This window comes from Engystomops pustulosus, chromosome 5, assembly GCF_040894005.1.
Source record: "Engystomops pustulosus chromosome 5, aEngPut4.maternal, whole genome shotgun sequence".
In the NCBI taxonomy this organism is placed as follows: Eukaryota; Metazoa; Chordata; class Amphibia; order Anura; family Leptodactylidae; genus Engystomops; species Engystomops pustulosus.
Window position 1 is genome coordinate 163785963 of NC_092415.1, and position 23765 is coordinate 163809727.

At 37.2% G+C, this 23765-nt stretch overlaps 1 protein-coding gene across 4 annotated transcripts in view; it reads right to left on the minus strand.

The window, feature by feature from the left end:
- KCNH8 (potassium voltage-gated channel subfamily H member 8) overlaps positions 1-22700 on the minus strand; it is a 252604-nt gene extending 229904 nt beyond the window's left edge. For 2 of the 4 annotated variants that reach the window (XM_072153653.1, XM_072153652.1), the window contains exon 1: positions 22036-22699. In XM_072153653.1, the coding sequence (XP_072009754.1) occupies positions 22036-22111 (76 nt within the window). In that variant the 5' untranslated portion in view covers positions 22112-22699. Of the gene's footprint in view, positions 1-22035 lie in introns of all 4 variants that reach the window. The other 2 variants (XM_072153654.1, XM_072153655.1) reach the window with 2 other exon arrangements.
- Between the last annotated feature and the right edge of the window lie 1065 nt (positions 22701-23765).

The window sequence follows — 23765 nt, forward strand, 5'->3', positions numbered from 1 at the left end:
GGGTTGGAGATCCCCTTTTTTATGATCTGTACAAGGCGGTATCAAACTTGGTGGGGTGATTGGTGTGATGCACCCCCTAATAAAATATAATAAATAATAAAGAAACGTTGGAAATCATAGAACCTTTCTCTTCAATATGCTGCTAACAGATCATAAGGTCTGGTAGAGATGGTGCGCTCCTTAACGAATTATTTAAACAGGGTATTTATTCAGGGTATTTTTGCTTATTAAAACCAAGTATAGAAACATATGTAAAAAAAATTTCTGATCTGTTTTAAGATATTTTGGTTACATTTTCTAGACATGATTATGGTGGCTGAGTGTTACCTCTGCTCTGCTAATAGCAGCCTTATGACAGTAGGAATCAATAGACTGTAGATAATCATTGAGGTCTATGAGTGAGTTTTATAAACAGGGAGATGAATAGATAAACTGTATAATTATTAATTGTCAGTAGTGAATAATGTTGTTTTTTTTGTAAAGGTATAACCTTCTTCTGTCATTATATCTGTCCTTTCTGTGATGTAAATGAGATTACTTCTACAAAGAAACCCTGATAGAATAAGCAAGTGACTGTCTATAATTAAGATTAGTGACAATTGCAGATTATAGTACTTTTTACTAAATATAAATGGTAAAAAGTATAAAAAATAATGGAAAAATGTATTTGACAAAAACCATTAAAAAAAACTTTATAAATGTGTTAAACATAAAAACTTGTTCAAAATATGAGTAATTTTCTGGTGAGACATTCCTTTTAAATTAGGTATTATTATCAATGTTTCATTTTATTTCGTATAAGTCAAGCTTCAGGTATATTATTACTGGCCATTACTTCTATCCAATTTACTCCTGAATTAGCAGTGGTCCCAGGAAACACGAACAGTTGGAGAAGATGTTTAAAAAGGAATAATTAAGCCAGCGGTGAATAACCTTTGCACTGAAGACTATTGCAGTCAAAGTAAGAGACACTAATGAGTAGCTAGCAAAATATGGTCAAATAAAATGTTATGTGCTTCAAATTAACAATCAATTATAAACTCCAGCAAAGAAGAAAGATTGGCAAATGCTCTTCCTCATTAAAAATAAATAGTTGTTAGAGATAATTTGACAATTTCCATGTTTCATGAGCTTAAGAAACTTTCAATGATCAATGTTTTTATTACAGCAATCCATGTTGGTTAGGGCTATTTCACATTGGAGTTGTTTTTTATTTTTTTTCACTGATGAGGCTGAAAAGTGAGGTGTGATGTTTTCAAAGCAATGTTAAACTTTCACATTTTTTTTGGAGGACACAGAGACAAAACTGATGCATCATGAAGACAAAATGGAAGAAAAACGGAGACACAACAGAGACAAAGCACAATGGATGCGCAACTGAAGCTGAACATCAACGCCAATGTGAAAGAGCCCTTAGTGATAGTTTTGGTGGGGAAAGAGCTCTTAAAGGACTACTATAAAGTGTAAGACAAGAGAGCCTTAGCTAAATAGTGAAACATATGCAAATGGAAATTTATTTTAACTACTATTGTAACGCATTAGGGCTCTTTCACATTGGCTTAGTTTATCACGTCCTTGGTTTTGTGATTTCCACAGATGCCTCACAAATCCATTGTTTTCAATAAGTGTTTTTACATTAGCTTGTATTTTCACTGACCCTTTGTCCGTGGAAAAAAATGACAAAACATGGTCTATCTTTTTCATGATGCAGACCACGAAAGCCCTAAGAAGTCTATTGGTCCGCAAAAAAAACTGCCAAATGGAGGAAAAAAAGAGATACAATGGAGACAAAACGCAATAGATGGGTCGTGGAAGCTGAGCACCAACATCAATGTGAAAGACCTTTTACTGGGTTTCTTGGTTGCACCTCTTGTTTTGCATTATGCTAATGAACTTTGTATGTTTAGGATGGATAGGAAGATGCTTAAAGGGAACATTTCACATTGTACATTTATCATGCTGTGGAGCTAAGTGCACCAGCGTTAGATGATGCCCCCGTCCCCAGCAAGTGGTAGGTTTATCAGGAGGCTCTGGGTTGCTGATAAATCCAGGTGGGCAGCTGTGCTTCTGTGGCAAGACATTATGGACCTGAACTTAGGCACGCTCTAGGCCTGTTTCAGAAACCCTCCTCCGGATACACCCCCTTCATGCCCCTCAAAATCCATTTGTGTAGAATTGTGCTATAACCTGTGCCCGAAATAACTATTGTGCTATCACCTGTGATGTGTCCGACAAGGTCTATTCTGCAACAAATAGGTGAAAAAGTTGCGATTCCTGGCTGTGGGCCAGCAATCACAACTTTAGCCATGCCTGTAGGTATGTACAAGACTTGATTAATCCCTCATATACACTATGTTTAAAAGAGATGTGTCAACAGAAATTAATCTAATTCACTAAAAACATCAAGCAGAACACAACCTACTAAATCAAGTTACTGTTCCAGTTCTTTTTTTACATTTATCCTGAAAATATATTTTGAAGTGATATGCAAGTTAGCTGTATAAAGTCATGGAGGAGGGGAGCTCAGCACTGTAGTCAAGCTCCTAGCATGTTCTCTTTAATATGATTTATGTCTCTCTAAACAACTAATTCTCATATCACGTCAAAGATTATTTTCTTGAAAATGCGATGACACTAGGCCATAAAAGGAACACGATCTTGTAAATGTTAATGATTAGGTAGTGGTTGTGGTTTATCAGGTTAATTTCTTCTGATGGTTCTCATTACATTTTTGCTTTTTTTTAAGTGTAGTAGTCAAAAAGGTGACTTGTCAATTATCTCAATCCCCATGTCAAAGCTCGACCCACTGAACATGAGCATAAAAGCATAAAAAAAAGTTATTTAAAGGGAACCTGTCAGGCACATCTAGTTCCCCCAACCTAAGGTCCTACCTCATTTTCTCTAGGGAGTTGCTCTGGAAGATGATGAAATGAGTCAGCGGCTCCTGTGAATTATAGAATTAATCCATATAATCCTGTGAATAGAGTCATCTGGGTGTTTCTGAGCTGTAACACCCCCTTCCTCCTCTGTCCTCTTGTAAACTACCCCCCTGCAACCTGTACACATCTCTTGTGCAGGGGGCGTGTTTACCAGTGGAGGATAGGAGTGTTGCAGCCTGACTCAGGACAGCTCACAGACCCCCAGCTGACTCAATTCACAGGATTACAATGCAGAGTGTGTGTGGGGGGGAGAGAGGTCATTCTATATTTCACAGGAGCCACATCAATATCATTCAGCAGAGCAACTCACTACAGTAAATGAGATAGGACCTTTGGTTTGCAGGAGGTCCCCTACTTAAGGACACCCAACTTACAGACAACCCATGGTTACAGACAGACCCCTCTGACCTCTGGTGAAGCTTTCTGGATGCTTTACTATAGTCCCAGACTGCAATAATTAGCTGTAAAGTGTCTGTAATGAAGCTTTATTGATAATCATTGGTCCCATTACAGCAAAAAATGTTTAAACTCCAATTGTCACTGGGGCTAAGTTTTTTTTGTCTGGATCTACATTTATAAAATATACAGTTTCGACTTACATACAAATTCAACTTAAGAACAAACCCCCGGACCCTATCTTGTACGTAACCCGGGGACTGCCTGTATATAAAATGTAGCTTATACCAAATTGCGTCCCACCGAGTTTCATACTATTCTATTCTGATTATCCTGTTCTGTGCTGCTCACAGGTAGAACAGTATGTATAACAGGGCAGGTTCTGTTTAAAGTTATAATTCGCCATTTGGTTTCATTAAATTCTTTGGCCCATATTCTTTATAAAAACTGTAGAAAAATATATTAGCCAAACCTCACAAATATGATGATACTGCTTTCTTTATCATTGTTAGGCATGTTACAGGATAAAACAAGGATGCACAGAAAATAATATTTGTAGACTAATATTCTATATGTTTAAGTGATTAATCAATTTAAAAACATCTCAGTACAAGTCTTATCAGCTTAATTCTCTAAAAATGTCTGTAAAACATGGAGAGAGTCTCCGCATTAGTATTGGGGACAGTGATTAAATATAGCTGTAGCAATTCTTACCCTGAATTATTAATGAATCTATCGCTGTGCAATGAAAAAATAATGTTGTAAACATGCAATGTACCTGTATCAGCCATGAGTGACAAAGCTGTCAGTACTGACATGCTCTTCTATTACAGCTAATATATATTTATATGCTGAATATAAAATATAAAAAATATACTATTTTGCAAAGAATTTACCCATAAATGGTTTACTAAATTTTGAAAATGATGGAATCCAACGGACCAGACCAATTATATCATTCTCAATTCAGTAACATTTACAAAATGGTTAAGAAGTAGGCAATTGTTTGCTGACACATTGGGGCACATTTACTAACAAAGTCGGACAGTTCATTAAAAGTGCATTGTCCGTGTATTATGCTTGGTGCGACCGATTCACTAAGAACGTGCACCAGACATCATCAATGTGTTGTTTCTTAAATACCTGCGCAAGTCATTTTAGCCTAGAAGAATGTGCATAGTCCAACAAAAGTGCGTTGAAAAGCCCTTAGTAAATGTACCCCATTATGTTTATGTGTTATTTTACTGATAGTAAACATAAAAGTGCAATTTTCTATCACATATTAAAAGTAAACTACAGCAATAGCCATTAGACAAATGTGCTGGGTAACATAAGAGGCGCTCTCTTTGACAAAAATAAGTATGAGAATGATAGGGCCCTATTGTGTCAACAGGATGAATATGACAGGGTCCTATGAGTATGATAGGGCCCTATTGCACCAACTGGAAGCAATCTTATTTCCAATTAACTAATAATTTTTTTTGTTATCATTGAACACACAATACATATCATCAAAGATCCCAATGAAATTTAAAGCAAATGGGGATATCTTCCACCTATTCTGTCGGGCCCCAAAACTATTTCCTCTGGGGGCCCCCAGACGACCCAATCTGATGCCATCTTATGAGTTTTTCAAACCTGAAAATGTGTTTTATTTGCATAGGGACTTTATCAGAAGTCTATGTTCTGCCAATTTAGTTCAGTAAAGTTAGCACATAACTGTGCCGTGGATCTAATAATCTAATAATGCTCAAATAATCTAAAATATTTTCTGGTTTATCCTATAAAGCAGTTCCTTATTGAAGTGTCATTTTATTTATTTATTTGACAAACTAAATTTTTGCTCTAAGATATCCAACTTTGCCTCTTCTAGTATAATTGGTCTTGAAAGATAAACCCATCATCCTTGGTTCAGAAGACAAGAATGCAGAACTGCCATAGAACTCAATTTAATTATTCAACTGTAGAGAACTTAAAGCAAGTTCGAAATCCAATGACATAATTAGAGAATTGTTTAAAGGGGAAAAATTGTGAATGGTAATTATAAAAGATCTCATATATACATATATGGCCTCTGTGGTGCAATGTTGCGGTCTAGACAGCAGGGAAATTACATATAATTAATGCCATCACTATAATTAGCATGTTCTGTTGTTAGTTAAGTAATGACCTCTACCATAGGCCATAATATTATCAGCACATACCACAATATAATGCGCCTTATAACCACATTATCTGCATTTATTTGTCCGGGAGGACGTCATTGTAGTCAGGAGGGATCAGGCCAATGTGACTTTTCTTCACTGCCTTTTGCTCCTTCTATCATTGGCATGAAAAGTTCTCACAAAATACAGAAAGATTTTATTGTGACCCATCCACCATTCTTGATAACAGGTGGGTGATCGAAATAGGCTTTCTTTAAGCGTTGGTAGTTTAATGAAAGAACTAGATATCTTAATTGAAAACCACAATACAAAAGCTAAATGGTTTTAAAGGGATTTTCTAGTTAACTCCTGTGATAAACCGATCTTGAGAAAGGCATCCCTATTTTGCTGCCACTCTTTTAATTTTACTATTCAATTTCAGAGTAATTTTCAGCCACTTCTTAAAGTTCCATAGAGCCAAATGTGTCTTCATGCATATGCAATCAACCACTGGTATACTGGTGTTATAAGAAACTCTTAAAATTCTTAGAATACAAGCAGTTAGAACCACAGCGACTTAGTGGTTATCCCTTCTATTGTGGCTAGCTGTTTACCAGAAAACCTTGTTAATACAGAATGATTATCCAATTTCACTGCATTTGGAATTTTTTCTCTCGCTTTCCAGTACATGGCATGAAATACTAAATATTGTCAATATGAAGTGCAATTTGTTACACAGAAAACAAGTTCTTACACAGCTCTCTACATGGAAAAATAAAAAAGTTATAGATTTTTGATTGTGGGGAGTGAAAAATGGAAACACAAAAAAGAAAAAGGGCCTCGGCATTAAGGGGTTAACAATTATAAGTTAAAGCAGTCAAGACAGTCTCCAGTAGTAACAAATGTCCTTGAATCTTTCTAGAAAGCTCTGCCATTGTCTGCTCTGCTAGCAGACTTCTTATTCTACACTAGTGAGGACAATCCCAGTCACCTGAGTTTCCTCAGGAATATCCCCAAGTTGTGAACTGAAAGGGATGGGAATGCCAAGTCCCACTACTCACCTACTTGCCATTCCATAAAATCCAGCCCAGTGCCCAACACTTAAATAATGTTCAGCAAACATAGTTGTTTGCTGAGAATCAAGCATTCTTCATTTAAATTATCTCGCCCATCTGAGCAATCTGGGTTAGATGTACATACCCTCCAGTATCTTACCAGCCATTGGCTTACAATACCATTGTCACATTTCATATGTGGAACCCAATTGAAATGGCGATGTATATGCCACGCTTGGAAGAGGAATTTTCAGTCCGCTCATATCTTTGAACTGATCTTTTTATTATTTAAATACGTTAACATTTTTCGGCTTTTCACTGGAGCAGAAACGCAGTGTTATAGTTTTAACTGCCTTCGGACTGCCTGCTGACTTTAGACGCCAGTGGCGTAGGTATCGAGCCTGCAGCAACATCTTTAGGCATTTCTGCAGTTTTCTACTTTTCCTGTGCTAGCCGTGGGAGCAGGACCGGGTCTCCCGGTGTCAGAGACCCCTGAGACACTAGGGAGAAGGGAGATGCAGTTAATTACCGCTTCACCCTTCTCCACTCTTTACAGCATCACGCTGAAGGAGCCCGACGCAGAGAGGAGAAGAGCCGACACTTCCGCTGGCTCTATAGATCGCAGGGTATAAAGGGGTTACTCATAGCTGTTGGGTATACCTAAACCCAGTCCAGCTCTGATCAGAATCCCCAACCACAGGTGTTTGTTCCCCCTGTAACTGAGGCTTTTTAAAGTAAAAACACACAAAATATGAATAAATATTTATGAAATACATTCACATTTCCCATATTTAAAAAAACCCCAGCTACACTACAAAAAACACTGCCATAGTCGTCCAGTTTGCCTGGGACTATACTTATTATATATCAAAACGACCAAAATAAAATAGGGAATTCAGGAATTCATTAATAATGATCATTTTGCGCTATTTTGAAAACTTCAAAAAAAAAATATGTACTACAAATGACAAAAAAAGTTTTTTATAACCTCGAAATAAAACTAAAAATTACTAAAAATTAAAAAAAACACTTTTATTGTTTCAACTAGCTCTATGTATACCGAAAAAAACACGGCAAAATTTTTTACTGTAGCTCGCAAAAAAAAGAAGTTATGACCTTTAAACCGCCACTTATGGAAATTTGATAATATGTTTCGGTCACTAGAGCCTTTTCAGGCCACATCACTAAGGGGTTGAATAATAAAATAGAATTCCTCTTGCCTTCATATCCTGGAATTGAGGCAATGATTTCCAATGGACACTGGCTTCTGCTATGCTTTATGTTAATTGTTGCTTTTATTGCAATATCACATAAGGTTCTATGTCCTTTGTTTGTTCTTTTGTGTATGGACTAAGCTGACCCTGAGCCATGGTGTGTCTAACTGTCCCTCAGGAAAGTAATTGTGACATTTAGGAAATCCATGCTGTTTTTATGCACTGCAAAAATGGACTGTGAGCTTTTTTTTTGGTGTACCAAGAAGAAGACCATTTCATATAGCCAAACTGTTAATAAAGGAAGATTGCAAATAAAGTTGAGTTCAACTCATGAAAAAGAACCTAAAATGTAGGAATATTTGTGATCTCTAAATATGTATAAACTCTTGAACTCCAAATCCCAATAATATAAATTCTTCTAATTCTGTATGTGAAATGTAAAGCAAACCTTTGGTAAAGTTTCTGTGGGGGAGGGGGGGGGGGGTGGAATTAGAATTTCATGAATGCCCTATAAAATTCATTTTTATATTAGCACAAATAAATTGTTGTGGAACACAGTTCTTCAATAAGTATAACCAAGGGGGGAACTGTTATAAAACATACGAGTAGTTGTGTAATTATAATTACCTGACAAAAATACTCTAATTACACCTGACAGTTTTAATCAGGTTTGTTCCACTGTAGTCAAAGAAGAAAAATGACAGTAATAACTCCAAGTATACCATTGTAGACACAACCACACAAAATGCTCTGTACTAAACCTCAACAAATGGTGAAATTCAAAGAAATGAAGATTAAACCAGGCTTTGTTCTCTAAAAGAATAAAACCCCCTATTACGCATAATTAACATACTGCATTTAAATATACTATATTGTAAAAAATTTTGTACCTAAAAAGATGGTTGTTTCAGTGGTAAATGCACTAGTGTTTCCAACTAATATGAAAAAGGGGGTGTGGCCTCAAAAAGGGGTGTGGCTTTGCATGCACCAGTCCATGAGGACAGAAATTATGCAAAGCTACAACATTCCGGCACACTTTTCTGTAGTAAACTAGATCAACTATTAGATGGTGCAAAGTACAATATCCAAACAATTGGAACAACCTCAACATGGAGGACAAATTTTGACTGTCTACATACAATTATCACTTTGCATAATGTATTCCTAGATAGTATAGCACTTATCTTCACAGTGGGGCTCATTTACTAAGGGTCTGCGGACCGTGATTCCGACGGGTTTCCAGAATATTTCCATTTTGCCCAGAATCGATCGGGGTTTTTGGCGCACACGATCGGATTGTGGCGCCGCGGCCCCGGTTTGCATGCAACTGAAATTGGGGGGCGTGGCTGTCGGACAACCCACCGGATTCAGACAGACCACGGAATTTAAAAAACGGAATTGTGGCACAAGATCAAGATCACCGGGAAGAAGAAGGTGAACTCCGGCGGACCTCAGCGCAGAAGCGAAAGGAAGGAAGAAGAATTAAATTGGACGCATGACCTTAGTGAATCGCGGCAGGACCGGGTAAGTAAATCTGCCCCAGTATCTCCATAGTATCACGCTAATCTACACGGGCACTTGAATATACATCCTACATTAAAAAAGCAAGACTTCAACCACAGTTTTTGTGCAAAGTACAACTGGACAGTCTTAAACTAATCCAAATGTATCAATCACCAGCTGACATGGTTGGAAACAAGGGCAGCCTCAGACAGTCTAGTCTGTGCACTGTTCTGTCAGTGGAGAATGAAGCACTTTGCTTAGGGTTGGGAAGTAAGAGCTCTCCTTATGAAGCTAAACCAGTTCCCTACAAAGACATTAAAACAGTGCTGTTGGGAATAGATGTACAGGTTTGGCTTTAATCCCACATCATGTCATTAGGCTTTTTGAAACTCATGCTTGATATTAAGGGGCTGCCTAACAAGATAGCAGTAGAGGTGTGGTTTTCCTAATCCCATCCTGGAAAACATATTGGCATATTTCCTAGCACTTTGCTCAGATATTATATATTACAACCATTCTTATGTTTACTAGTGCTATTGATTTATGCAACTTTTGTAGTAAAATTAGCAACCTTTTAAACTTTTTTTTTTATACTATTTTTGTTGCAGAGTGTATTAGTGGGGTAACATATCAAAAAGAAAAAAGACCAAAAAAATGAAGTGGCAACCTACACCCAGCTTAACAAAATCTCTCTTATAGAATTTCTTAGTGCATATTAATCCTATGTTTAAAGTGCTATAATTGGATAAAAATGGAAAACTGCCCTTTTTACAAAATGGGAACACAGCTGACTAATTATATGTTATACTTCTCAACAGGTCGTATAAATAGAATTATATCACCTGGAGATTATATACATAATTGGGGGACAAATGCAAACCCATAGTTTCTACATAATGAGAATCTCAAATCATACATTATTCGCAGAACAGATTTATTTCCCATGAGCTAATGGCAAGAAGCCAGACGATTAAGGTAGGAAAAACAACTGCACTATTTCATCATTATATTCTTTACAGCAAAGAATTTAGGCCAAGAAAGAGAAGGTGCCAAATCAGGGAGCAATAGTATCTACAATGTTTCTGTCTTTCACCTCTTTTAATTGTACCTTATTCAATCAGAGGAGCTGTGTCCCCGTGTAATGATATCACCTTGAGTTCAAGCAGGAGATTGATTTCTGTTGCAATTATGTTTTCACCTCTGGTATTTGTGACATGGATACATCGATGATATTATGGGTCATGTAACATGTGAAAAAAAATTGAAGCCCAGTACTAAACCTGTGACATTATTCACGTCATCCCATCGTCATATTGATTTACATAAAAAACAACCAATTGATTTTGATGGTATTTGCCTATGGAATTCATGTTACTTGACTAAATAAAAATGATTTAATTCAGGTCAATAGATATGAGAATTTGTTCTATTTACCTAATAAAACAACAATAATAAAAATGGAACTACAAAGAACCAACAAAAAAGCGTAACTACAAAGTTATCTGCCAAAAAATAGTTTTAGCACAGCTACAGAAAGCCCTGGACAACAATTTCATTGATACCAATATCACACTGCTAGCTTCTTCCTATCCTGCATAATGCCAGCTAAAGGAACTGATGCCAGAGCAGCTTTCCTCACTTCCCATAATGCTGAGCTCTCCTCACATGCACTAACACAAGCAGCCTAGCCATAAAGAACACAGAAGGACCTCAGGCTGAAGATTCTCCTCAATGTTGATGCTGTATATACTTCTGCAGTGGAAAGACATAGAGCCAACAGCACATCACTGGATTCCTTCATCCTGGACTGAACAGACATAGTAGTTCACTAAATAAAGTTAATAATAAACAATTTGTTCAATAACACTGTAAATCCTACACATACTGTATATGTCTTACTTTGTGTGGTTTTATGTAATAGAGGCTGATATTGGAAGAAACTGGTTCCTTTATAACGTTGGCAGTTGACTGGTCTCTGGCCTCTCTCTAACATTTAAAGGGCTTTTACTCAGATTATAAAAGCGTCTCCAGCACATCCCTATGAGGGCACTTTAATGGGCTCTGGAACCAGGAGGTATTCTATGCCACGTAGGGTCTGGTAAAGACTTTTGCTTTAACCTCTGCCCAGGATCTGCTCCTGGGTATAGTAAATGCTTATCTGACCCCATCACTCACTTGGTCTGAGCGAATCGTAGGGTTAAAAAAAGTCTCAAATTTGTAATTGTGACATTTTCTACTAAATGACCCCCCACTAAATGTTTCCTGCTATTTATGTCAGAATCTCTAATTTGATCTCCTTATTGACCCCTGTGGAGTGTGCAGTTTGCCTGTGCAGTGTGCAGAGTGTGCCATATTAATCAGAACTGACATGAGGCCTTCATTAATCTGGCGCCCCCTGTAGGGCTCGGGAAGTGTGCACCATATTTTTTTGGTGCACTTTGTATATGTTGCAGAATTTTGGCGCAGAAAGACAGAAAACTAGCACTTTAATAAATGTGACCCATTGAGACCTATTTACTAAGGGTCTTGCGGCCACATTTCCGTCTGGTTTTCCAACGTTTTCGAGGCCACTGGAACAGGTATTTAGTAGGCGATTGTGTCGAACGCGATCGGATTAAGTCGCAATCGTGCCGACTTTCAGGCGACACAAATCGGGGCACGGGCCATCGGACGCTCTGGCAAATTCAGACAAACTGTGGGATTTAACTTAAAAATTGTGTCACAACCATGCACATACATACACCGACAAGAAGATGGTGAACTCCGGCGGACCTGATCGGGGAAGCGACACATTCAGCAAATCGGGCACGCAATCTTCTTGAATCGCAGCACAGTGCATTGTCGTCAGACAATGCACTTTCGGGATCTCCTCCAGACTGGGTAAGTAAATGTGCCCCATTGTGTCCCCAATGCATATTGGACCCTAAGCTGACCGATTAATTCAATTTCAGATTTACACAGAGCAGATGCCATAACTCTCCCCTCTTCCCAGTACAGTGGGGGAGGAGGATTACAGAAAAAGCATAAGAAAGCAACTGCAGACATCCAGAAAAATAAAATACATTTTCCAGAATGGGACAAGGAAAAAAAATGCCTCTTTTTGCTACTTTGAAAGGCATCTTAACACCAAGCAAGAGTTTCAAGAGAATTAATGCTGTGATGCTGTAAAGCCAAACCAGTATATTTATTCCAGAAGGAACAGATTCCTGAAACCATCCAGAAGGAGGGAGGAAGAGACATGGTTTGATGCTGGAAAAAGTTTTCATCCTGCATATAAGACTGTTGTGTTGCCCCCCCCCCTTCTGTTCATTGACCCTCATCTGTAGCTTTGTCAAATTCTAGAGCGAATGTTAATGATATATTATTTTAAATTTGTGATTAGGACATAATAGAATAGAAGAAAACAAATACCATAGTATATCAGGATCAAAAAACCCACCCTTTTAGAATCATCTGGTTTGGTGTATCAAGATATTGTGAAGACACATGTTCCTACATTATCTTGAATTGAATAAATACAATGTAAGCAAATGTCAGCAAAAATACTGAATCAGTGTGTAAAGAAACTGAGAAATACCCTAGAATAACTATCAGGTTTATTAGGCCTCAGTTAGCATTTTGGATGTTCAAGTTCATAACAGTGCAGAAGAATAAATAAGTATGGCTTCTTGGAAGGTTTGCCAGGAAAATGTGTCTGCTTTCTAAAAGAAAACAGTTGGCTTATGTATAAAAAATTGCACTTATACAAACCCAAAGCTTCGAAACACTGTCTAAAACAAGATTAAAATAGCGACTTTTGACCATAATGCACCAAAGCATTTGTGCATCACAAAACCTCATAGCAATTGTCAGGCCCAGTGGAGGAGGGGTGGTAATGTGGGCATGTTTACAGCCACAGGACATGGTCCCTTTGTATTCACTCCTTCATGTATTTATTCATGAGTCAGCCATGAACTCCTCTGTGTATAGAGTATTCCAGTGTCACATAACACACTGGAGCTAAAGCTTGGCCAAAATTGGGTCCTGCAACAAGCAAATCTACACCTGAAAGGCAAAAAAGTTAAAAATGGAGGTTTTGAAAACGTCAAGTCAGTCCAGACAGACAGGTATTACAAGCTATAGATTCATGCAGGGTACTTTAATTATTTAATGGATTATATTTTGTTAACTCCATAATACTCCTTCATATACCTGTATGTCATGGAGCTGTTTCGAATATATGAAGAGGGCTCACAGGGACATACAGACATAGGGATTGCTGCATGTTACCGCTGGCAGCATTTAAAAGATGGCAGTTCATGAGCCCCACCTTTGTTTTGATTGTCATTTCCCATAATGTCATTGAGTCGCGACCTGTTGCTATCACAGCCTCGGTTCATACAAAGACCTGAGGCTGTCTCGTTTTAGCCCATCTATTACAATAGGCGATTTGCACATTGTAATAGATAATATGGAAATCCCCATATATTGCCATACTGTATTATGGCAATACATGGTAAGTTCAATCAGACAACCTAGGGTTAAATTATCCTAAGGGGTCTGAAAAATAGTTTTCAATTTTTTTTAAAAGTTAAAAAAATAAATAAAACCTAAAACTTCAAACCACCCTTGTTTCCCTAGAACTTATATAAAAATAAATAGCTCAAATCATAAACATGTAAAGTATCACTGCATCCAAAAATGTCTGTCTATCAAAATATAATAACTGTTATTCACAAGGATTAAATTTTTTATTGAAAGTATTAAAAAAGTATTAAAGTATTAAAACACAATAAAACCTGTATAAATTTAGTATCCCATGATCGTACAGAACCAACGTATAAAGTAGAGTTGTTATTTGGAGTGCGCTGTGAAAGTTGTAAAAACCAAGAAAATGATGCAAATGTGGTTTTTCACTGATTTCACCGCATTTGGAATTTTTTTCCCCCTTTACAATACAAGGCATGGTATAATAAATAAGATAATAAATAGGAGCATAGTGCAAATTTTTATGCAGAAATAAGCTCTCATACAACTCTGTAAAGAGAAAAATGAAAAAGTTACAGACTTTTTAAGGTGGGGTGCGAAAAATGAATGCAAAAAGGCTGCATCCTTATAGAACCTGTCATGTATATTGTTCATGAGAGGTTCTATTTACCCAATTACTGGGGCCATTTTATGCCCCAATAAGAATGCACTTGTCTCATGGCTGTAACAGGCACATTGTTATTATGGTGAGAGGTTGACCTTAAAATGCTGGGCCCTCTTGACCTCAGATCAGAAATATCCGTGATGGTGGATGCTAGCTATACCTGTGGGTTATATGTATCACCTATGTATAGGTGATATCCACTAGGCCACACAGTGCCAGAAAAACTCCTAGCCAGCATCATATCACAAGTGAGACTAAATTACAGTTTTGACCATACAATGTTAGGAATTGTTCTTAGAGAACAAACGGTTTCCCAATCCCTACTCTCTGTAATATCTAACCAGACACACAAGAGCTACAGCTCTTATTCAGAGCAGAGGGGAGGGGCAATGCTTTATGCAGTGAAAAGCCCAACTACATTCCTGGAATAGAAATGTATTTTTTTCACAGTCCTGCTGCTACTAACAACACACACAAAGGTATAGATAAACAGATTTCCAAGGCTGCTACTTAACAGTGTTTGCAGCTTCATATGGTCAAATATATGGTGCCTTTTAGGTAATCAACTAAAAATCCTATAATTGTAACATCAAATGTAAAGACTCACCTTAATCGGCACTTTAGAGGGTCCATGTTAAGACTTTTAATAGCTCATTTGAATACGGCACATAATACAGAATTACCCCCTTGTGGCCTTGACAAGTAAGTATGTAGAATATTTCTTTTACGATTTTACATTTATACTCCTCAGATAATCTCTGTGCTAAGAAAAGTATATTACTTTTACTTCAACACAAATCTTTCCTTGAATGTTATTGAATACATTATAGTATAGTTTGAAGATTTGTTAGAGTGAAAAATCTGAGCATATTTTCACTAAATATCTCCAAAGCTTAATTCTATCTGTGGATTACAGTCTGCACCAGATTATGTTACATAAAAGATGGACCTGAATGCTGTAGAATGTATGTCAAAGACACATGTGCTTGAATGATGCAAAAACCAAATAGCAAAAGGAAAATACTCAGTGATGGATATGCCGTTTATTCAGAAGACAAATGTACATCATTTAGAAAGTGAAATAATTGACATTAAATCATATGAGACCATTAGATGGAGTAATGTTTCCCTTGTATACTAAGAAGTTGTGATGTCAGTTTTGTAGCAAATCATTTAAGATTTGGTTTGCTGAAGCTTCACCAAATGTTTCATACAGTTCAATTGGGGTCCAGATCTATTCGGTCTGAGCTACTGTTTCTTTTATTGTCCTGGAAATTGGTATTTAAACTCTTCTAGTCCACTAAACATTAATAAAAAGATCCTACAACATTTTGTTACATTTTTACAGATTTTTTAATTTTCACTAAAAGTATTATGACAGAAGCCTAACGGGCATGGTGCAAATGGATAATAATCAAAGATCAATGGACAATTTAAGATTATCTGATCAACACATAATTCATCTAAAGGAAATCAGAAAATATTCAGATTCGATTCTGTACCTTAGAATTTCTAAAATTGTTCCAAATGCCAAATCATAGTGCACAACCTGTGGCCGACAGAGTCTCTGGTTGCAACCTGAACCCTGTTGCCGGTGGACGCCAATGAGCGCTTCCATCACCTATGGTAGGCTTCCAGGTTCTTTCTTGCTGCTTTTTGTCTTGTATATTATATATTGACTGGTCTGGGATCTGTATGAGTTAGGTAATCAGAATTCAACATTTGGTTTCAGAGTTGAAATTTTGTTCTGTACTGTCTTGCATCTAAGGTGCCGGTTACTACTGTACTGAGTGCGACCGAATCCAAAATTGATACTCTATAATACCCATTTTGAGGATGATAGGTGCTCCCCATGATGATCCTCACCAAAAAGGTGGAGCTCATTGTCGGCACCTGATCAGTTTAAACGATGCTGGCGACTTTGTGATTGGTTGATCCAAACCCGGACCACCTGAACTTTGAGGTTCTGGTTTAATCAACACTACTGGTTATTAGAGTGGCCCCTTCAGTTGAGCGGTGAGACACCCTTGTATACCCCTGCTCCAGGCAATTTTAGTACATTTGCATGCTAAAGGGATAGTATCAACAGGGTCTAAGACCCTTTATTTACCCCATAACTAAATCACTGATTGCCAAACAATAAATGTTATTTCTAAAAACAAGTTTTATGACACAAGACCAGTAATCATAGAATTCTGTAGCATAAAAAAGTCTACATGTCTACACTCTAGACAGCAGTGCACCTTGCACATTGTACAGGCTGATCTGACCTGAATGTATAAAGAAACACAGAAAGGACAATTGTTTACTAGAATCTGTAATAGGATTGATGTGTCATAACCTATCTTTGTGTAACAACTGAAAATAAACAGCATGTAACCAAGCAATTAACCACTGCGAGAAGAGAGAACAAGACCAGTTAAGGGGACATTGACTATTATTCCTACCCACATATGTTCAGGAGAAAAGTGGAGACATGCATAGAATGTTATACGTGTGATAGTCCTGTATTATACACAGCTTGAACAAACAGAGACAACTTGGATTGATTAATAAATGAAAGGGCAAGAACTGTCTTTATCGGTGTTCATTTTTTATCTGAAGACATCACTAATATAAGATGCATTGGTTGCTTTACAGTAGAAATAGCTTCGATGCCCACATCTACTAAGAGGCTCTGGCCTCTTAGGAGATTGGGAGCAAACTCCACTAGTTTGAAAATGTAGACCAGGGCTGATGTACCTCAAATTTCTGCTATAGTTTTGCAGTAAATCTGTTGGACTGAGCATTTAGAACACTGGGCTTTCAAAAAACTGGGGCACATTTACTTACTCGTCCGAGTAGCAATCCCCAATCCGGGGATCCACCTGAATGCACATCGGCCGCGATCCACGTAGATTGTGAGCCTGATATCCCGCATATGTTGCTCCCCGTTCAGGCACGCCGGAGTTCACCTTCTTCTTCCCGGTGCATGTAAGTGCTTGGCTTGTGACGCAAATTTGAATGTTAAATCCCGTGCTTAGGCCAGCCCCCCGATTTGTCACGTGAAAGCCAGCACGATTGCGACACAATCCGTTGCATGTGACACAATCCCCAGCGCGATCCCCAAAACGTCGGGAGACCCGCCGAAAATGCGTCCTTGGGACCCTTAGTAAATAAGCCCCGATGTTTCCAAGTAACCTTTCTGTCTGAGAAGACTGAAATATAATTATACTGCATTTTTAGCAAAGAAAGAGAGCATAAAAAATACATCCTTATTGTTCCATGTCATACTTAAAATAAATTGAGGTAAATATTTAATTGACATCAATAAACAGGTTTTCTGAATTGTATATCCCTGATGCCCTTTGCAGCCAAAATAGATATCAAGACTTTTTTAACCTACATAGAGAACTTCTGTAAAATGTTGCCTTCAGTAAACCCTTAACACTCTATATACGGGCATCATGATATACTTTATGTTAAGGCACCAAACCCTATACCTATTTCATGGTGATCACAAGATTACAAAAGCTAGGCCCATGCAATCAACAACGGGAGCCTGCCAGCAACTGATACTCTAGAGAAACTCCCATGCGTGGGGAGCAGCAGAGATTAGTCTTATGTGCCTTATTGGGCTCATCTCTAAGTATGTATAAAGGTTTCTTTTTTCATACCGAACACAGTTTCACTAGGATATAAAGCGGGTTTAGTGTCCCAAATTGCAGTAACAGGCTCCCTATAAAAGTCTAAATATAATGAATGTCTACAGACCTGTGCAGTTCAGAGTTGTCACATCTGAAATATTTACTATAGTATACTCTTCCACTTGTATTACTGAGGCTCCACAACTGCTCTCAGCCATAATTGTATCTCCCCAATGGCAGATAGCTGATTTGCTATTGTCAGATCTTCACATTTGACTAAACTACTCCTCCTATTACATGTCTTTTCATTTCATGGTTATCCTTCTTTATGAAAGTATATGTGTGCACATATATAATCATATGTGACACTTGGTAAAATATACAGATTTCATTCTAATGCAAAAGGACAGCATGAAAAAGAAGAACTTGCTAAGTGGCGTAATCTGATTGATACATGGGTTCATGTGAATTTTTTCACTTCAAGACTTTCTTCCTGCATCAATGAATGAGAGAAATGCCTGTTCCAGTTAGACAGAACCTCTTTATTATCATGCCTTGATAGTTTTTTTCAGATTTAAATATTTTATTGTGCTCTGCTTGGTAGCTGCATCTCAGATCCAAGCCACTTGAGTATTAGGCATATGCTATGTATTAGAGTAATGTTCATTCAGTGGCCAGACCTGAATGTTTATTCTGAAGTTTTAGTCTGAAGTTTTATATCCTGACTATACATTACATTTCTGAAGGGCAGCATACACCGTCCAATGGGTTTTCTTCTAATCTATTGAAAAGTTTCTACAGATTTTACGTATGATCTAAATATTATTTATTTTAACAATGTATATCAAACATTGTATCATCCATAATGCACATACATGTCACACTGAAGACATTATGGTGGGATATCAGAAATACATACAATCACTTGATTCACTGGCATAACACATACATAGGATGTGGAGAGTGTTTCCCTGTCAAAACTAACTAGAATGATTGGCTGTTTTATTGAATGCTATAATAAGGAGTTACAGTTATGTCCAAAACACTAAAACATTGGCCATTTAAAAAGAGAGATGGACAGAAAGGAGAAAAAGTTTCAGATAGGTAGATAGATAAATATGAGTTTGTACTTCATAGACATGAGATAGATCGATCACTAGATAGGAGACAGAAAGGATAGAGGGCAGGAGTTCGATAATAGATAGATAGGTATGAGATAGAAAGGATAGATAAAAGACATTGATGTATATATTGTATCATATATAGATATAATCAATCATTTAAATTTTAATGTGCAAGAAATTGATTTTAGTATCCTACTAGTTAATAATTTATCCCCACCCTCTACAAGAAAGATCCCCTTAGAAAAAGAAAAAGAAAGAAAGATATAGAAGAGTTGAATGAGTTGTTTTGCATGACCTGCCTCGCCTCCCTGAGCACTTCCATAACACTGCAGGTAAATCTTCTGGACTCTTGTAGCCAAATGAGTTATCATCATGTACAAAAAGAGAATGATAAATGAGAAAGTCAGTGATGTGTCTGGATGTGGATGAAGAGATGTGAACACAGTCACTCAGCCAATAGTTATGGTAATCATTATGCTTTAAGCAATGAGTAAAAGACTCATAATTTACAATAGACTTTGGGAAAATTTAACTTTGTGCAAAAATCATGATCATTTTAGGGGACAACATTTCCATTATGTTCATATTTTTGTTTTTTTTACATACCAAACGATTTCACCTTATAAATTAAATAAATGCATTTATTATTTAACTCACATTGATTGTTAACATGTGGCAAACCAGTCACTAGTGCCAATGTACTAGTTCCTACATCCATGTAACCTTGAGTCTAATGTATGAATATCCATTATTATATTGTAGTTGTGTTGAGTCAATATGTGTTGTGTAAAATATGATTTAAGAACAGACTTAAGCCTTAAGTGAGGCATATTTGCAGATGAAATCTGGATTCCCTTTCTGCATGGTTGGTCCGAATTATAATTAATTCTCCCTTGGATTAGAGATTCAGTACTGGATTAGTCTATCATTGATGACAGCATCCTGCATCCTCCCAATGTGATATGCTTAAATTAAAAGAGTGCATTAACTTCGGTCATCAGTGTATGATCTAGATCTAACAATATGAGATAAATAAAAGACTATATTATCAGCAGTTTCGACACACAGGAACCTGTAAGAGAATTTATCCCATAGTCCAAAAATTGGGATTATAAAACATATGAAAATTTTAATTACAATTTCACCATTGAAGTAAAGTATAATGTAAATGATTACATCTGGAAACAATATTGCCTCCAAATATCATGTATGTTTATGCCTTGTTAACGAAAAGTTAGTATAGCTCTATAGATTAATTAGATATTCCTACTAAAAACCTAATAATTTCAGCCTTGACAGTGACAAACTCAACTCTGCTGCACTGCAAATTCTTTCCCTATATGAGTTTAGGATTTTCACTGTAACCTCAGTGAACAACACACTAAGTAGTCAGTTGCATGGACATGATCCATTCTCCTAATGGCAGACATGATTGGGTGTTTTTTTTTCTCTTTCTTCCAAACATTAGTCTTGAGATTATCTTTATTAAATATGTTTTCCCCTCAATCTGCTTTACAGAATCACTAAGCTCATTCCTAGAGAACTGAGGATTTATTTACAGGGAATGAGTGCACATTCCCTCTGATATACAATATTAACAGAGCAGATAGATGCTTTTATTAAGTTCATGCCATACAGGCCTGACCCACTCTAATTTACATCTACGCAGATCCATTAATATGCATGCCTCCTGAATAACCTACAACTATTACTCATGTCCATCCCATAGCTACATAGGACGCTGCTGGCACAGGAATGGGGGCTACAGGAGAAGCAGAGGGACTAATGGTCAGGATTTCCCTTGTGTAGAGAAAGCTGGAGGGGAAAAGCAGCAGGAGAATCTGATTAATTTATGGAATTGCAGTGAGTTTTATGGATTTAGGCACAAGAGAATCAATACTGTCATTATATTACACTAAATGGTGGTTTGATAACAGTCCATTTACACTATTAGTGGGTAAAATGTATCTGGTCTAAACTTATTACAATAACTACCAGGTATTTCAGAAGTATTATCTATCTTATTATCTATGGTAGATCTATTATCTACCAATTTCTTCATACCCCCTATTTTTCTTTCCCCTACTTGTGAATCTATTAAGTTTATTACAATTTCTTATTTTCTTTCATCCTTTGTTACTGTCTTAATATTTATCTATTTTCCTATCTGTCTCATTACATCACTAGTCTCATATTTTGTCAGCCTTACACATATCCTCTGCTATACCTAAGAGCTAGTTATCCATAACGAGCACAATTCCTCCTCTGTAAGGTTAACCTGACTGCGCTGCTCACATCAAATAAACTTCTCTGAGCAAGTAAGAAAAGCAGCCTAATGGTTAACTAATGACTGATTCTATTCCATCAGCATCTGTTCACTGCTACAATGTAATCATCCTCAGCAAATTTGCATAATCACCACCAAGATCCTCTTTTGCTGTAGATACACAGGGTAAATACACAGAATATCTTATACTTTGCAGAAGCGTAAAGATTCTTTGTATAGTGTTAGCCAGAGGATAAATAGATACAAACTGCGAGTCCTCAGTTGTTGATACCTTGACTGATGAAGAGACTAGAGCAGTCTCCAAAACTAACAACTGTCATCAACCTTTCTAGTTATTCAATACAAGGTACCACATCTATCTTATACTTCAGTATCGTATGGGGAGAGCCGGGGCACTGTGTGAGCTCTCCATGGTGCTGAAATCCTCAGCTCCTGGACAGACTTGATGGGAACTAGGTTTCCTTTGCTGGCTCTTTAATAGTATATAAGGTAAAGACAGGATACATCTCATGTGCACAAGTATGGTAGGACTAGACAATACATGATCCTCACACCTGGAAGCATCTCCAAATAGTTAATAAGACAGAGAAGAAGGGAAAAGCAAGTCAAGACTTACGTGTTCCATCGAATCTAGTCGCTATAGTATCTAGGAAGGTGTTCTGAGGTGCTAGTAATCCTTTCATAACAGGCATTTTTCCAGCCCGGTGTGTAATTCTCCATCAAAGTTTATAAACAAGGATGTTTTGGAAGAAAGTGCAGGGGGGAGGGATGAAATGAGGAAGAGGAGGTGGTGGGTGAGGTGGTAGTGGTGAGAAGAGGAGGGGTGCCTGGTGACTCCTGATGATTATCCCTGGAAGCTCCCAGTCCACCACAAGTCTGCTTTATCCTGAATGCTGCAGCTCAGCACAGCTGTGACCTTCCCCAGTCAGCTCTCCAAACCAGAGGAATGGATTAATGTAATCTTCACAAAATGCCTCTGTATTTGTATGACCAAAGTTACCAGACTGTAGTCCCTTCATGAGAGAAGCCAGAGCCAGTTAACCCTGAGAGTGAGCTAGTCAGTGCTAGGTGACAGTCTCTCCCTCTGCCTCTTTTCAAGCCTCCAGCAAACCCTCTGGTGATTGTTCCCTCTGTACTCTGGGCTTCAATTGCTCCATGGTATTCCACACAACCATAACCTTACACTGTGCTAAATTTAGATTCATGCAAAAGCAAAAGAAAAGGGAAGATTCCTGCAAGCAGTGACTTTAGGCTGCAACACAAAAGCAGGAGAGGTGATGTAGAGAGTGGAGCTAGCCAGGAGAGCAGCTGGGCTGGATGATAGCACAAATGCAGACCTTTCTCTACTTCATTTAGCCATTTCTCGTTTGGAAAGACGTTCTCTCCATGTATTTTCTATAAGCTTCAGACAATGCCTAGCAGACCTCCAAAGGAAACAGGCAGATCCATTGTGCCTCTCTGCAGTCAGTTATCTAGGACAACTTTACCAGCATCGCATTCACTTCTACACTTAATTATTTCTGAAAGCCTTCAACAACATCCTATTAACTACTGCCCTCTTACATAGGGGCTGTAATGTCTACAGGATAATATAGAACAATAGTGACTGTACACATTAGATGCTTTGGATAGCTAGATAGATGTGATAGACTCAACAGATAGATTGATAGATACAGTATACCAGATAGTATATGCATATAAATGTGATAAACTCAATGCATGTAATAGACTTCATATTTAAATAGATAGATAGGATGGATAGATAGAGTTGATCGATTTAATAGATGGATATAATAGATAGATAGATAGATAGATAGATAGATAGATATGTAAGTTGATAGATAGCTAAATAAATAGGATAGATAGAGAGATATTAATTTAATAGATCAATAGATAAATAGGTTGGATAGATAGATGATAGATAGATAGATAGATAGACAGACAGACAGATAAATAGATAGATAGATAGATAGATAGATAGATAGATAGATAGATAGATAGATAGATGGATAGATACAGTATACTACATAAAAGATATATATGTATATAGGTGTTGATAGATGTGATAGACTTGATAGATAGATAGATATATGAAAGTTTTGACAGATAGAAACATAGATAGACAGATTAATATGATTGATAGATGATAGATAGACAGACAGACAGACAGATAAATAGATAGATAGATATTTGAAAGACTTAATAGCTAGGAGTGAGAGATAGAAGTAACAAATTCAATAGATAGATATAATAAATAGATAGATGTGATAGACTGTGAGATGTGATAGACTAGATAGATAGATAGATAGATAGATAGATAGATAGATGGATAGATACAGTATACTA